Genomic DNA, 17072 nt, shown 5'->3' with positions numbered 1-17072 from the left:
GTTCACTGTTATTTCATGTTAGCTTATGCATTTTCTAACGTTAACAAATACAACCTTAAAGGGGAAGTCCAATCTAGACATTTTAGCCTGTTTATCACGGGTAATTTATGTCCACTTTGCATTATACATGAGGAAAAATAAATAAATTTGCACGATTTCGATTATTAGATTGATAGTGTGTTGAAGCGGAATTTTCGTAACGGTCTTTAATGGACACAATTAACCAGAATGCACTGCGCGAAACTGAGTCATTAGCTCCACCCACTAACCACTGTTCGATGCAGTCGTCAGGTTTGTTTGACTTCATGCGGCGCCGCAGGAACCGACAGCTGGATGACGTCAAGGTTCCGCGAAAGGGATTTAAAAGCAAACTCCTCCGTATGATTTCGCGAATCGCTCTCGCGGTACTTTGACGTCATCCCGCTGTCGATTCTTGCAACGCCACATGAAGTTGAACAAGCCTAATAACTTCTTTTACCGCTCAACTAGCTCTCAAATCAACTCAAGTCAACTTGAAGTTAGCCGGCAGACGAACCCATCCAAAGAGTAACTCCGCTTTAAAGAGCACCTATTATGGGATACACGTTTTTAAACATCCTTTTGTGTGTAAGTGTGCATTAGTACATGCTAACGATATTCAAAAAGTACATACCTCAAAGAAAACGATGACGCGAGTTATCGTCTCTAACGTTCGAGGACTACAAAAAACACTCGGATTGTAGGCAACAGTTTACTTCCTGGGATTAGTGACGTAGATAAGACCAACATTATCATAGTTCAGCCCTCTCTGCTTTGCTTGGGTACGCCCTCAAAGACGAGGGTGGGGAGCGCCGAGTCAGAAGAGAGCTAAAATGGCGGAGGTTGGGAGTCCCTGCTTTTACTCTGTTTGCAAACTCTTGTTTCATTGTTTAAGCGATTAAATCTCTCGAGTAGACGCTGTCTCTTTAGATGCGAGGGCAAAATAGCACTTTATGGACTTACACAGAGGACATCATGTTTAATACGGTTCCGGAAAAATCCAGTCAGAAGTTGTTCACGGAGTTTTCACAATAACTGCTTCTCATGAACCAAAGCTGGATTTGCGCGAGGTCTCCTCTTGAAAGTTGGATTACTGTGCACTTCTGGATCACAGGCTGTAAGTATTCACGTTTATTATTTGCCTTTTACTGTACGTTACGTAACCGGAGATTAACATAATGTGCGTGTAGAGCTAAGCTTGCAAGCTAATTGTCTTGTGTTGTAATACTGTATTTCATAAACAACGTAGGCCTACCATATTTACACACGTGTATGTTGAATTATGCAGACTATCGTTTTTTTTATCGATGTTGGTTTAGACATGTTTACAAACTTGCTAAGTTGCTAAGCTAAATACAAATACAAATGCCAGCTAAACTGTTACCAGTAAAATTTGTTCTCATGATCAAACTCAAGAAACTCTAAGTACAGATGATTTGTTTAAAGTTATATGTATTTTACTGTTGTATTTACTTGAAGCTTTCTTAGATTTTGAAACGAAGTAAACACGTAATGTGTGTTGCTAATGTTGGGCCATGGAATATGTAATACATTAACGTTTTAATGAATAGTCTAACGATTTACAGTCATGGTACTCTATTGTTATAATATGTCTTTTTGACTGAATACATGTTTGTTTTATTTGTCTATATCTTAGATTCGCAGCTGGACACATCCTTCTACACTGTATGCAAACATGCAACATCATAACACACAGTACAAGGAGTCAGACTGGCATATGAGGAGCAAAGGTGTGTAACACACATGATGTATTTAGCTAGTGAAACCACTACCAGTCTTAGATGTATAACTGATGATGACAAAGTTTTTTTTCTCTGCATAATCATAGGAACCCAGGCAGTAGCATCGTTTCACAATGTTTCCATCACCATCATCAGTGGATGCCTTTGCCGTCCGTAGCCTGAGATTTCAGATTTGCAGCAAAAAAATTTTGATTTTCTCATTTATTGGAATGCTGTGCAGGTATATAAGTATTTTAGTAACTTTGTTAAATAAAGTAGTATTTACTTTTACAATAAATTAATTGCTTGTTTATATTTTACAGGTATGTGTACCTTGCAGCCATCCATTACAATGTCACCAAGCCGTAACAAAAGCAGGAGGGAAAGTACAAGGCTATGTTCCCAAAACACACAAGTGACATACCGTAAGCAGTAATGTTTTATTTCAAATACATTCATAATTAAAAACTTAATGTATGAAGCAGGGAAATAAATGATCAAAACAAAAGATTTATTGACTGCAATATTTCTACAGTTATGTGGAGGATGTGATCAGGCTTGTGTTTGATGAGGTATTTGAAGATAAGCTGAAGGAAACCCCGATTCCAATGGACCTGGCATCACAGTTTGAGAGACCTTCAAAGGAGGACGTGATTGCATGCCATCTTCAGTGCAGGGGTCATCGAAAGCCAAAATTGTGACCGATCTGATCAGGAAGCTCCAAGCGTATCTGGAGAACAACACACGACAGGATGATAACCTTATAGTGTCGTCTTAAATAGCACCAGCTGACAAAGCTTTGATATGCCATTTATCTGAATAGATAGCTGTAAGAAATGAATTGAAAAATTTTTGAAACAAGAGCACAATATGGTTACTAAAGTATGTTTATTTGTATATTGTTTAACATTTAAATATATATTTGTAATAAATAAATAAAACTTTTGACTGACTATTATATTTTCTTTAAAGTTACATCTTTTGTTCTTTTGGGTATTTTGTTACTATAATGATACTTTAGTGTTATTGGTTTAAAAATGTAATAAAACTTAATCTAGTCCTGCACCTCAAAGGCTTATAGTCGGTACAATAAATGTTCTGTGTGTAGGGATTTAGACAATTTGTGCAAAACCTGGATGATGAATCACGCAGGTAAGAGGCCCTGGAACCTGTTGCATTCTCCTTAAAACCTAATAAGTAAAAACATAGCACTTATAAGTAAGCAGTTTTTCATAATAAAGTTTCCCATAGTGAAATAATGTAGAACATTCATTTCAATTAATACTTTCTTTGTGCTACATTTGGTGTTTCCATATAGTTTGCACAGTGATATAGTATGTAAACAGTCTTTTATAATACAGTTTACTATAGTAAAATAATGTTAACAAATGAAATAGTTTTATAATCATTTCAACAAATACTTTCTATGTGCTACATTTGGTGTTTCCATATAGTTTGCACAGTAATATAGTATGTAAGCAGGCTTTTTTAATAAAGTTTACTATAGTAAATAATGTTAATAAGTGAAATAGTTTTATAATCATTTCAAAAAAATACTTTCTATGTGCTACATTTGGTGTTTCCATATAGTTTGCAAAGTAATGTAGTACGTTATAATTACCTTTTGGATGTCTTTGCAACACATTTTCGTCTTCGTTTAGCATTCTGGCAGAGCTAAGGACACCTAAAAAAGTTAAATCCAATCGCGTTAATTGACGGAGATCGTTTATATCGTAACGCCGTCTGAACTCTCTGGATCGAGCTTGAAGTGGTAAGGCAGTACAGACACCATCGTTTATAGAGAAATATAGCGCTTGTTTACGTTGCCTGTGACTCTCAGTCAGAACCGGAAAACCCACGCGTAGTCAGGGGCGTAACCTTTCAAACACACGCCGAACCCAGTTGACCAATAACAGTTGAGTAGTCATCTGACCAATCCGAATACACTAGACATTTTGGGAGGCGGAGACAGGAACTAAACCGAGCGTTTTCCAGACAGTGGGAAATCGGTGAGGTATGTAAGCAATTTATAAGACTCACAGTGCATTAGTTCAAGTTTTAATAACATGTATGTACTATGGGATATTACAATAACGTGCTAACGTGCTCATTTATTAGCATAATTGGTGCTCTTTAACCGTCTCTGAGGGGGAAATCACCAAAGCCCTCGATAAAAGATGACTAGAACCTGTGCAGTATGTGGATGTAAGGACAACAAATTCAGGCCACCGGGAGTTTTTATTGTTGACATCAACGCGACCCTCAGCTGACCCACCACTACACTACTTTGAATATGCAGCCAGCACTTTCGTCAGGAAGATTTTGAGTACTGTTTTCAGCCCAGTTTTTCCGCGGACTCAGGTAATGTAAAATTGTTAAAATATCTAAAACATCATTTGGCTTAGTTGTTGCTTGTTTTGTGTAACTACGGTAAACATACTACGTAGAAAGTTATTATCATGTTGTTGTTATTATAAACACGAGCAAAGCAAGCTAACGTTAGCTCCTGTGCAGCTGTCAATCAAAAACGTTATCATCTACTGTCAATCATCTCGCCTCAAGACCCGCCCCCATTTAGAACATTCAGAATTAATGTAGTCGTGCATTTTTCTTCCGGTGATTTGATGACGCGTCAAATCACCGTTACTGTAGCAGTTAAAAGCTTTAATTTTTTATATGGAGTTAGTACATTTGATGGCAGCACAATCAACTACATATATGGCATGAAATATAGTGTTGGAGCATAATGTTGTTTTAGGGTGGACTTCCGCTTTAAAGTACAGTAAAACATGTAATTTGGAAAATCTAAAATAATCCTTTTATATTTTTATGTTGTTGCTAAAATCCCCATGAAAGCAAAATTGTGATTAAAGTTTTTTTTATGTGAATAGGTTAAGGATATCTACACTGTAAAAATTCCTTGTTGCACTTAAATGTTTTATTTAATCCATTTGAATAAACAATTAATTTAAACTTTCTTGACTAGTAAGGAGTTTTATAAAAAATAAAGTTCAAATAGCTTAAGCTAATAATTCATCTTTATTTTTATATTTTATAGCAACTTGTCACTAGTCAATAAAGTTGAAATATAATGTTAATTCAAGTTTATTAATAGGGCTGTCACAATTATTAAATAATCGTCTCATCAAAATTGTTCGACCTCATCACGATGATTTCAGATCACCGCAATGATTGCACATCTCTTTAAAAAACACAAGGGGGAGCTGCAGTGCCTGTATAAATGAGACAGTATCAGATTGCGCTTCCTAACTGACAGTGTAACACGATACATTGCAAAGTCATTCAATACAGTGGAAAAACAGCATTTAAAAAAATGCTGTAAAACTTTGATAGGCAGTATGAACTGCCGGGTAAAAAAATGATTTCCAGAACATCAATAACAAATTTAGAGAAGTAAATGTTGCTATTCTTAAAGGAACATTTCACCCGTGGAAACATTAATCTTTATTAAAAGTGGATCATATTTGTAGTCGAAATGTAACATAAATTTAGAATTTGGTGCCTATTTGACCGAGAAAAGGAGTGTTTGTCTCACCCCCTCTACAAAGGACTTCCTTCTTTCAATGATGCAAAATGATGATTTTTACATTATTGAAAGAAGGAAGTACAACACTGAAATCCATATTTCTCCTGTCTCAGGGGAAACGGAGGGAATGATGCATGACCATTAAAAAATGTGACTGAGTTTCTAACTATACAAAGTGCAAATGGGTGAAGTGTCCCTTTAAGGATTTGTAAGGAACTAATGTGTGGTCCAGTACTAATATGACCTTAGTAGGATTGGCTACTAAGGCCTGTTTTGGTATAGTCAGTTTATTTTGATTACATTTTTATTTTCAGTTATTTTGACACTTTATTGTGTTTATTTCTTATGAAGAATTTTCAGTTTTTGAAAGATATATTCATTAACTAATTACTTTTAAATATGTGTTATTTGTATTAATATTTACTGCCAGGTAAACCTTGAAAAAGATTTAAATGGGACATATCATAAAAGTCTGACTTTATTTATGTTTACGTGCTATAATTGGGTCCCAAGTGCTTCTATCAACCTAGAAAATGTGAAAAACATCAACCAAGTAAACCATTCTCTGCAAGCACGTAAAAAATAGGTCATTGAAATTTGGCTCCCCTTGTGATGTCAGAAGGGGATAATGCCCCCCCTTAATCTGTACTATCCAACCACAGCACTACCATTTAGTGCAGAGATCAGTTCATTTGCATTTTAAAGGACACACCCCAAACGGCTAATTTTTGCTCACACCTACAAAGTGTCAATTTTAATACATTATAATAAACCACACAACAATGTGTGAAAATTATTTCATGAACAAACAAAAACATTTATGAGAATTAAATGTCAAAGCAATAAAGCAATTAACAAATTAATTGTCATAATCGTCACAATTTATTAGGCATTTAACCGTCAGACAAATTTTATTATCGTGACAATAAAATTTAAAGTGATTATTAATTTAAAGGATTAGTCCATTTATTTATGAAATTATGTTTTTTTAATGGACCCCAACACTCAACAGTTTTAATGCAGTTTAAATTTGCAGTTTCAAAGGACTCTAAACAATCCCAAAACGAGGCATAATGGTCTTTTCCAGCGAAACGATTGTCATTTTTGGCAAGAAAAATAAAAAATATGCACTTTTAAACCACAACTTCTCTTCGTCCTCCGTCTGTGTGACGAGCCAGCCCGACCTCACGTAATTGCCTAATGATGTCGAAGTGTTGGGGTCCATTAAAGTCCATTAAAATTTGAAAAATCCCGGAATGTTTTCCTCAAAAAACATAATTTCTTCTCTACTGAACAAAGAAAGACATCAACATTTTGGATGACATGGTGGTGAGTAAATTATCTGGATTTTTTTTAAGAATTGACTAATCCTTTAAGTGCAACAAGGCATTTTTACAGTATTGCGCTACAAAACATCAACATCAACAAAACATCACATTTATAAGATATAAGTATTCAAAACTTACAGTCTCTTATCTTTGTAAGTATGAACAAGCGATTTTTATGACATCATTCTGCACTTCCACTTCTCATCAGTTTCCAGGCTGTGAGATAAACTAAGCTTTTTTTAAGAAGGGGAGGAGACCCTCAATATGTCTCGGCCTAACCCCTGTTGTATTGGTAATTGCGTTAATATAGTGAACAATGTTGCTTAGTGTATCTTTATTATCATCACTGAAAAAAATAAAAGTGTAGAGAGCAATTTGCTTTCCTATATAATGTACCGTACCACAGGCGAATAAACCTCACAAAGTTTTCCAAAACCACTCGAGCAAAATGCACACTAGATACATCAGTACCAATTTGATTTCTTAATGGATAGTTTTAGGCACCTTCTCTGTTCTCTTTAGTCTTTAAACTGCGTTTCTCATCTCATTACCATGCATTGCCCTTCCAGAGCCAAGGGGAGATTAATTAGAGACCTCGGTGCTCCTGTGACGACTAAAGCAAACAGCTTCACTCTCAGCCTATAATTTTTGTAATGCCTCCTTTACTGTGGATATCAGGAATGGACTTTTTTGGTCGGTGATGCTGGGTGGTAATGATGCTTCAGTCTTCTCGACTATTCTGGGAGAGTGGAGGAGAGAAAATAGGATGTTTTCTGTACTGTAACATCAAAGAAAAGAGTTGCAGTGTAAGATCAAGCCTAGCAGAGTTCAGAGATGATGTGAGGTGCATGTGAACTATTCTGCCGACTTTTCTTGCGGTTCTTTGTTGTTGAATGTTGTTAAAGCTTAACACCTTAATAAACAAACCAGTGTCACGGTTTGTTTGATTACATTACAAATTATACATATATTCTATGTAAGGATTCTGAACCCAGATCATTTGCAGGGGAAGCAAAATGTGCCTAATTATTAAGTGGAACACTAAAGAGATTGAGATCTGACCGTATTTGTATGAACAGTGTTGGTTAGTATAATTGTATTGCATAATGACACCAGCCTGATGTGTAATTGCTTGTTTGTGTGATTCCATTTCATTGTATGGTTTGTTTTATTATACAACTATACAGCAGCAGATAATATCTATCGTCTCAGCTTGCAAATCACTAAGTGACATTTATAGCAAAGGGACTTGTGGTTTAGATAACAGACTGTTATTTGATGATTAAATCAGATTATCACATGACTTTAGCCTAAGGTAGGTGAACACCAGCCTGTACATTTTCAGGCCCTGCATAGTTCTTTTAGATTTGAGCTCTAGTCTTTTGTTCTTCTGTGGTTGTTACGCTAGTTAGTATTATGTAAAATGTTGTTAGGGTTATTGCCAATGGAAAAAAGCCTCTGAATATCTCCAGAATTGGCTAAGAATAAAGAAATAACTAATACAAGAGAAAAATGATAAGCCATCAAGCTTTCCAAGGCTGATCGATCATGGGGCGAATAAGACAATTCTGTCTGTTTGTGACAGTCAAAACAAATCCATGTGCGACTTCAATGGGGTTGCCAGGTCTGTGCAACAAAACCAGCCTAATGGTAGGGCCCTATAAAATCTGTTTAATTTTTTCCCAAATTCCGTTTTATTTTTTCCCAAATTCCCTTTTCTCCGTTTTAATTTTTGCAAATTCCGTTTTATCTGTTTTAATTTTTGGCAATTACATTTTTTACCCTTTACTGTTATTGTAGTCATAAAAGAGTGTGTCTTTAATGTTAATGATTAAAATGTAAATGATTTTGGGAAAAACTGGCTAACAGGATTACTTAATGACTATAAAAGATGCATTTACACACGCACATACACACGCACGCGTGCACACGCACAATTCAATTCAATTCATTGTTTATTGTTGTTGCAGGAGGCTACAACAAGGTGTCAAAGCAGTGGTGCCTTCAGAAGTGCCTTAAACACATCAATCCAGCGAAACGCGATCCATATTTTTTTTTACACAATCGCTTGAAATGCATATAACTTTACAAACATACACAGGATTGTGATCTGACTTAGGACAGCATGAGCACGCAGCTCTTTGCACGTGCGAGCGAAAGAGAGACAGAGAGCGACGCCATGATGCAGATGATTATATGTTAAATGCGAAGGATAGTTAGTTTATCTCAGCTCGCTTGAAATGCATAAAACTGAACAAATACATGAGGATTTGTGTTCGCACTTCGGACAGATGCGTGAGAGCGTGCACGTGAGAGATGCAGTGGACAGACGTGGATGAGTGCATGTATCTTTGCGCTCACCGTGAACAGAGTGTTGACAAAACTTACAAAATAACAGTTCTCCGGTCACATAAAAGTCATGTGAGACCTGCTCGGAACTAAGTGCTTAGCGTCGAATTTCTAAATTTTTTCGCTGACGAAAGCAGAGTCGTGGAGAGCCGCTTCGCCATGGTTTCAGTGTTTTGGAGGGGGTCTGAAACGACGGGAGGGGGCGTGTCGCCCAGATTTACTTCCCCCGGTCTGCATTTCCCCAGACATACGTTCGTCTCCCACACAAAAACATAATTTTATTCAAAATATGTAAAATTCCGCGTTAATACTAGATTCCGTGTTAATTAGCCAATTCCACGATTCCGTCCGCGATTCCATGATCGTGGAAATTATAGGGCCCTATAATGGCCAATCAAACTAGCGCAAAAATAGCCTAATGACCTTATGCCAAACGTCAAGACTAAAAATAAGCCACCCCCTAAACATGCTAAAATACATATTTTACATTCTTTTATGCATTTTAGGGGACATACCATGAAAATCTGACCTTTTCCATGTTTAAGTGCTATAATTGGGTCCCCATGCTTTTGAAAACCTAGAAATTGTTAAAAAGATTTACCCAGTATTTAGTTTTGGTAAACTGTTCTCTGCAAGCATGTGAAAAAATACTTCATTGAAATTTGGCTCCCCTTATGATGTCACCCCTTAATCTGCACCACAGCACTGCCATTTGGTGCAGAGATCAGCTCATTTGCATTTTAAAGGACACACTCAAAACGGCACATTTTTGCTCACACATACATGTAATAATAAATCTTTATGGTATTTTGAGCTAAATCACATACGTACTTTGAGGACACCAAAGATTTATTTGACATCTTAAAAAAGTCTTGTGAAATGTCCCCTTTAAGACAATTTATTCTTAAAAATACCTGTATGTAGGTAATTATAAACATAGTCTGATATCATACAAAAGGTCATAATCATGCCACACTGTTTTTTTTTTAAATATGTACCCAGCCAGCTGTCACTGGGGCAGTACCCTTTAAAAAGGTCCTAATATGTACCATTAGGTACAGATATGTATACATTTCATACAAATATGTATACTAATATGCATCTTTAAGGTACTAATATGCTCTCCTTGTACCTCAATATGTACTTTTTGAAAGGGTACCGTCCAAGTGACAATTTTTCTATTTTGCTTTAAAAGATGTCTAATAGCTGTCCAAACACAGCCTGGATGTCTAGGCTAAAACTAAATTTGGGCTGTCAGAGAAAATTTTATAGACATCTAACCATTAGGGATGTAAATTCAGACAGTTAATTACGATTCGATAAAACAATTTGATTTTCTCCGCCAACGGTGCGATTTTTGCAGATACATCAAACACTTTTTTATGTTATTACAGTTCGATATGATACAGATTATCGATATTTTATGTTACGTGCCTAGTTAAGCAGTTACATTTTTACTTAGAAATGCAACCAAAATATATAACATGAACGTTTAATTGAAAATGTCACAATCTCAATCCAACTGGAACATTTACAACAACAAACTAACAAAAATACATTTTTTTAAAACTAACACATTTTTTTTAAAGGGGACAGAGAATGAAAAACCATTTTTACCTTGTCTTTGTTGAATAATAGTAGTCTACCCGCATTCACGAACATACAAAAAGTGCTAGATATGCTAAACAACTCATAGATATTCCTCTTTTAGAAATGTCAGCCAGAAAACGGCCCAATCTGAAAAACTGATGCTTATGACATCACAGGCATCTCCCTGCCCCTCCACTTTAAAATAATTGGCTACATTTTTTGAGGGGCAGCAAAGTCAGACAATCAGTAATGAGATTGCAAGTTAAGCCACTAGGGGGAGCCAAATAGGTGCAAAACCACTTGTTTAAAATCCCCCACCCTAATAGTGCAATAGTGACAATTACTGAAGTAGTTTTAGAAAAAAAATTAAATTGAAAAATAAATTAATATAAATAATAAAGCACTTGCTGACGCTAGCAGATGTAACTAAACAAAAATGCGCACTTTGGCGGTAGGTAGACGTTATGTCAAGGAATGAGGACGTGGAGGGTGTCAACATAAAGATACCTCAAATTGATTTTTTACAAGTGGCATGGAGCATCGGATCGTTAGATATAAAATCGATGTATCGATCCGTATAGATGTATTGTTACCAGGGCCGTGCACAGACCTTTTGAGGGGCATGTGCTGAAACTGAAAAAGGGCACCCCCCCCAAATAAATAGCACATAATAATCGTCTTAAAAACGTTATATTTATTTACTATTAATGATTGAAAAATTCCCTATTAATGAATGAAAAATGACATTTTATGGCATTATAAGGATATCTGGCCTTCTAAGTTGGCTTTAACAATTTGCCTCCTGGGTGTTTGTCTGTATTAGGCCTATTTGTAGTCATGTGTTTGTGAACTGCTCTTGTGTACTCCCTCTTATTTAATTGTGTAATATATTAATTTTCATTTTTTTCCTCTGCTTTGCATACATAAAGTTAAATAAAAATATGTTTGAGGAAAAAAGCTATTATTTTTGGTTTTATGATCTAATTTTTATTATTTGGTTAACATGTTTATGTATGTCATTGATAAGAGGGGAAATATGAGATTTAAGATCAAAAAAATATAGTAAAATACTATTCTATTAGCCATACCATTAGCATATCCAACATGTATCTGCCTACCTGGCAAAAACTGTGCTGAGGACCAGGAACGTTGGTCTCTTGAAGGTGCACTTAGGTTGGTTGTTCTCTCTCGTGAACTACACTTTCCTTAAAATAAGCCAGCAATGAAAATGTATAAAAAATTTAGTCTAGTCATTCAGGGCTAACTTTTTGGTGATTTGGAGCACTGTAGCCCCTGACAGAAAATGTTTAAAGCGCAAGCAGAAAATTTTGAGCACACCTTAAATCAGCCTGCAATTATTCACATTTTCCCAAAAGAACTGCATTACTGAAAAATACTAAACAGACTAAACTTTGTGCAGTTGATTTCAGAATAAAAAGTTATGAACTAAAGAATCATACAGCCCACTTGGCTATATCTAGGCATAAGATACATAAATATCCAGATAGCATTTTGTAATGAGATGAGTGGCAGGGCAATACACATACTTGTATCCTTTACAAGTTTCTCATCTTCTATGATATCCACAGTTTTCCTTAACTGTGTGTTTCTATCTGTAATGTTTTTGGTGTTAATGTAGGCTAGAAGTTTTCTCTATCTCTCATCTCTGCAATGTTTAATTTTAAACCCGCGCGGGCGCATCTTCTCGCGGTTCACCCGGGCTGCGTAACGTTAGACCCATCGGTAAACGATTGAGACGCGTCATTCAAATAAGCGGTAAAACCCGATCCTGCATTCCGTATTGTTGTCACGGGTGCCCTGCACATGCGTGAACAGCAGTGAAAACTGCTCGCGCTGTGTCAAAAACTCATTTTGGTCACAGTTTGGAGCCCTTGGTGCCTCCCTGATTGCCCTCTCGCCCAATCTCGTCTAAACCGGCCCTGCTCAAATTTATAAAACATGCGCCGTTATAGACATACTAGTGTTTCTTTCGTAATGAGACGGCATTGTACTCAAACAACAATATATTTATTTACCGTTGCAAGACGTTCAGCTGCTCTGCTGTGGAACTTCAGCTCGTCGCAATCAGGGGGCGGAGTTAAGAGGTTTGACTGACAGTTTGAGCGGATACAAAAAGATTTTGTTTTTTAATAACTTTTATTTGATAAATATATTTGTAAAACAGACAGACATACGTAAAGGGTTACCAATAGCATTGATTTATTAAAGAAAATAAAAAAAATCTAATCAAATTCTTTAGAAAAAAAGGGCACTTCGGAGTGTAAGGACAAAAAGGGCATGTGTTCTACACAGGTTGAGCCCTATCTGTGCACGTGCCTGATTGTTACACCCCTACTAACCATATAGCCCAAAATAAATGAAATAAAAAAATAAATGAAACCAAACACCTTGTAATCACTGTTGACTTTGTGGAATATCACACATCTTGCAAGTTTTTTTTTGCACAAACGACATGTAACCAAATGTACATTTATTTTGGCTAGAAGGGGGTTACTCATAGTTGGAACGGGTCTATATATAGTTAACCTAGATAGTGAAATGACGGCTTTTGCTTGCTGGGTTAAGATAGACAGCAGATGAACAAAAAATCAACCTTCAACCTGTGGACGACCAAAAAACAACCTGTGGCAACCGTTTAAAAGTACCCCAATTCTGCTGGAAACATCAGACTTGGCAACACTGTGCTCCAATCTAATATAAAACTCCTACTTTTCATCTTACATCCTGTATGTCACATTACAACAGTAAAATGTGTTGGATTTATGCTAAATTCACAATCCAACATCTCTGTTTCATATCAAACAGTTTAATACTGTTAAATAAATGTCATCTCTGTTCTCCATTGCCATTGCATGCTTACAGAACTGTCCTATAAAAGCATGAGTACTGCATGTTCGAAGAACAGATCTTCTTCCTGCCACAAGTGCAAGTTGTAACTTTAGGAATAAATTGCCATAATAGGCCTTATTCATGTGTGTTTATGAGTGCGCTGTCTGCCAAATCTCTCTCTCCCTCGCTTTCTCTCTAACTTTTGCTCTCAGTTAAATGAGAATTTATTCCTTCCTCTAAGTTTGGCTTCGTAAGAGAGAAGACAGTCAGGGTCGTGCTAATGACTCGCAGCTCATTGAAAGAAAAAATAAGAACCGACTGCGTGTTTTAATTGTCAATGAATGTGGAGGGGAATCTCAAGGCCTCACGGCAAAATACATAATTCATTCACACCATCATCAACACGCACATCGGCATCCTTTCAACACATGTACAATTAAAATGTGCACTGAAACATCACCAACAAAATTCTCTAGTCATAACTGTATTGTGCTTTGACAGACTTGGGAAAACATTATTGTGTAACATTTTATGCATCTTTATTTAAGCTCATAGCATATCGGCCCCCTTAGAGGGGTCTGGACCCGAGGGCAACCTTGTGATCTTTCTGATGTAGCCAATACGGAAGTGGCGTAAACTGCAATTCATTGACCAGCCACTAGAGGCTGGCTCCAAAAGGGAGTCAATTCACATAGACCTCCATGTTAAAATGCCCAACTTTACATTAAAAACAAATTTGGGGGAAAAAGTGTTTTGGGTCTGTATAGCTACTTTTGCCTTTTATGGCAACTGTGAGGGGGTGAATATTTTTGCACTCATCTGTTTAAATTATATTAAGCCTCGGCATAATTAAGGGCGTGGCCACTTGAGTGACGTCACTACTGTCGAGCTAGTGGGTGTGGTTTCAGCAACCAGCCACCTCAGCTTCACCCACGTCCTGATAAAATGTCATATAATGAATCCACATTGCTATTAAATAATTTGTTTTATCCAAAGCAGCTTACAGTGCATTGCAGCTTTACGTATTTTCATCAGTATGTACGTTCCCTGGGAATCGAATTTACAACCTTTGTGCTGCTAATGACCAACTGAGCTACAATTTTCTCAACAAAACTTCCTATTCATGTTAAATAGATCTTGTTTTGTGTTTGGTTGTGCTTGCAGAAGCAGCCATGCCATTTGGCTGTTTGACACTGGGAGAGAAGAAGGATTATAACAGTCCTTCAGAGGTCACCGATAAATATGACCTGGGACAGGTAGTGAAAACGTGAGTATAAATCTATGCATTTCTTTGCTTCTCATAGCCTATTTAAAGATGCCATAGAATGTAAAACTGTATTTACAAAGGCATAGATAAAAAATAGGAGTTCTGTACATGGTAAAGTCATAGCGTGAGCCTAAAACACAATTGTTTCCTCCCTATTATGGAAACCTTGTGCATGTAAAAGACAGCTGGAAAACAGGCCAATTTCAACATACCGACTGTGACAGTACAATTGCGATGTACGCCCCATCATTAAATTACACATTAAATTAATTGCAATGGATCTGGATCACTTTTGCACTTAACTCTTTCCCCGCCAGCATCCCCCCGCCTTCCAAAAAATTTTCTTCATTAAATATATAAACATACAATATATCAAATGAAAGAAAAGATCCTCTGCTTTCAAAAAAAAAAAAAAAAATGTTTAATCCTACCTTCATTAGTTCTCTTTTTATCACCTCTCAAATATGGGTAGGTTTCTTCAAAAACACAATTTTTTTTGCAAAAACCTGCGATCCTCAAAACTTACATGGACATACAGCTGTTTGCCCTATAGGCGATACATCTGGGTTTTATAAGTTGCGGAAGATATATTTTATAAGTTGCGCCTAATGGATAATAGCGGTATTGTGGAAAGCCGGAAATACTTGTCACTGGCAGGAAAAAAAGAGTTAATGAAGTTACCTTCTATGTAGATATTAAAGAACAATGTAACATATTGTATCAATACTGTACATTCTTTGGCACCTTTAAACACTTTGTCCAGAGATAATGTACGTGGACTCCCTCCTTTTAATTCCAAACCTAAATTCTAGTGAAGTCTATTGTGATGTTTGTGTGTCCAGATGTTTTGATCAAATAGTGTACTGTAGATGCAACTTACAAGAGAGTGTTTCTCATCCCTCTAAACAGGGAGGAGTTTTGTGAAATATTCAGGGCGAAGGACAAAAACACCTTGAAAATGTACACCTGTAAAAAGTTCCTGAAGAAAGACGGGAGAAAAGTACGGAAAGCTGCCAAAAACGAGATCCTCATCCTGAAAATGTAGGATTTCTGCGCAGTTTATTTATACAACCTAGTTTTTATATTAAAGAAAGGCACTCGCAGATGGTGCCTTGTGTTACGTTTATGATGCAACTGTTTATGATGCAAATGATTTTATTTTTGCAGATAGACTTCAGCTCTTTCTGCTTTCTGCACTTCCATTGACAGAATTACAGTTTATCTCACTTTCTCTCTCTCCCTCTCTCTCGCCGCAGGGTGAAACATCATAATATCCTGCAGCTGGTCGATGTCTTTGAGACAAGAAAAGAATACTTCCTCTTTTTGGAACTGTAAGTGCTTCGGGATTTGTATGTATGTGTGTGTGTGTTAAAGAGAAGATACAAAAGTGCATGAATACATTAATAGATACATTTCACTCAATTTAAGACATTTTTGCAGCCCAATCGTTTTTAAATCTTGTGTTAACTACAAAATAGACATCTACGGTTGGTCTGCAACATGTGTTGTATTGTTCCCGTGTGGACCATTTTGACTCTCTCATAAACATTTGTCTTTTTTTATTGAAGGGCCACAGGCAGGGAGGTGTTTGACTGGATCCTAGACCAGGGCTACTACTCAGAACGCGACACCAGCAATGTGATACGGCAGGTGTTGGAGGCTGTGGCATATCTCCACTCTCTCCGCATCGTCCACAGAAACCTAAAGGTGATTTAGGCCTTTACTTCCATCTAATGGTCACCAGGTAGAATAACACCCACAGAACATTCGGTGTTAGGATTTCCACATTTTAAATCCAATCAAATGCTTTAATAAAGTCTTATTACACGACTCGTTGGAATGGTTGATTCTGATCAGTCGCGACATTTGCATGTTTGTTATTCTCAGAACAACCGCTCAAAACTTTTAACACACGGTAGCCCAGATGCTGCAAATCATTTTGACAGTACAGTTTAATATTACACAAAAATTATAACATTTATGACATTTTTAGTGCTGGGCAAAGATTAATCGCGATTAATCACATACAAGTGATTTTTTGCATAATATATGGGTGTGTGCTGTGTGTAATTATTATGTATATATAAATACAAACACACACATTCATGTATGTATTTAAGAATAATTTACATGTGTATATATATTTATTTAGATTTGTATATATTCTATATTATATATTAACAATAAAAATGGATATTATGGATGCTAAACAATTAATCGCGATTAATCGTTAGCAGAATAAAAGTTTTTGTTTACATCACATATGTGTGTAAACTGTGTATAATAAATATGTATATATATATATATATATATATGAACACATTCTTTAAGAAAAAAAATGTATATATTAAGTATTTATATTTATATATAATATAAATTAT

The 17072-nt window shown here is 36.3% G+C and overlaps 1 protein-coding gene and 2 long non-coding RNA genes across 4 annotated transcripts in view; 2 read left to right on the top strand and 1 right to left on the bottom strand.

Annotated features, from left to right (window-relative positions):
* camkva (CaM kinase-like vesicle-associated a) overlaps positions 1–17072 on the top strand; it is a 39643-nt gene that overhangs the window by 16943 nt on the left and 5628 nt on the right. For both annotated transcript variants that reach the window (XM_065279836.2, XM_065279837.2), the window contains exons 2-5: positions 14589–14691; positions 15601–15732; positions 15948–16022; positions 16260–16398. In XM_065279836.2, coding sequence (XP_065135908.1) covers positions 14597–14691; positions 15601–15732; positions 15948–16022; positions 16260–16398 — 441 coding nt within the window. In that variant the 5' untranslated portion in view covers positions 14589–14596. The remainder of the gene's footprint in view (positions 1–14588; positions 14692–15600; positions 15733–15947; positions 16023–16259; positions 16399–17072) is intronic.
* LOC141282412 (uncharacterized) lies at positions 547–2435 on the top strand. The gene is made up of 5 exons (XR_012337054.1): positions 547–1135; positions 1676–1769; positions 1868–2001; positions 2084–2185; positions 2296–2435. It is a non-coding gene; the product is annotated as an uncharacterized lncRNA (long non-coding RNA).
* On the bottom strand, positions 2356–3891 carry LOC141282413 (uncharacterized). The gene is made up of 3 exons (XR_012337055.1): positions 3382–3891; positions 2893–2950; positions 2356–2490 (listed from the first exon to the last, which is right to left on the bottom strand). It is a non-coding gene; the product is annotated as an uncharacterized lncRNA (long non-coding RNA).

Source organism: Paramisgurnus dabryanus, chromosome 7 (assembly GCF_030506205.2).
Source record: "Paramisgurnus dabryanus chromosome 7, PD_genome_1.1, whole genome shotgun sequence".
Classification (NCBI taxonomy): Eukaryota; Metazoa; Chordata; class Actinopteri; order Cypriniformes; family Cobitidae; genus Paramisgurnus; species Paramisgurnus dabryanus.
This window is presented reverse-complemented; position numbering and strand designations above follow the sequence as displayed.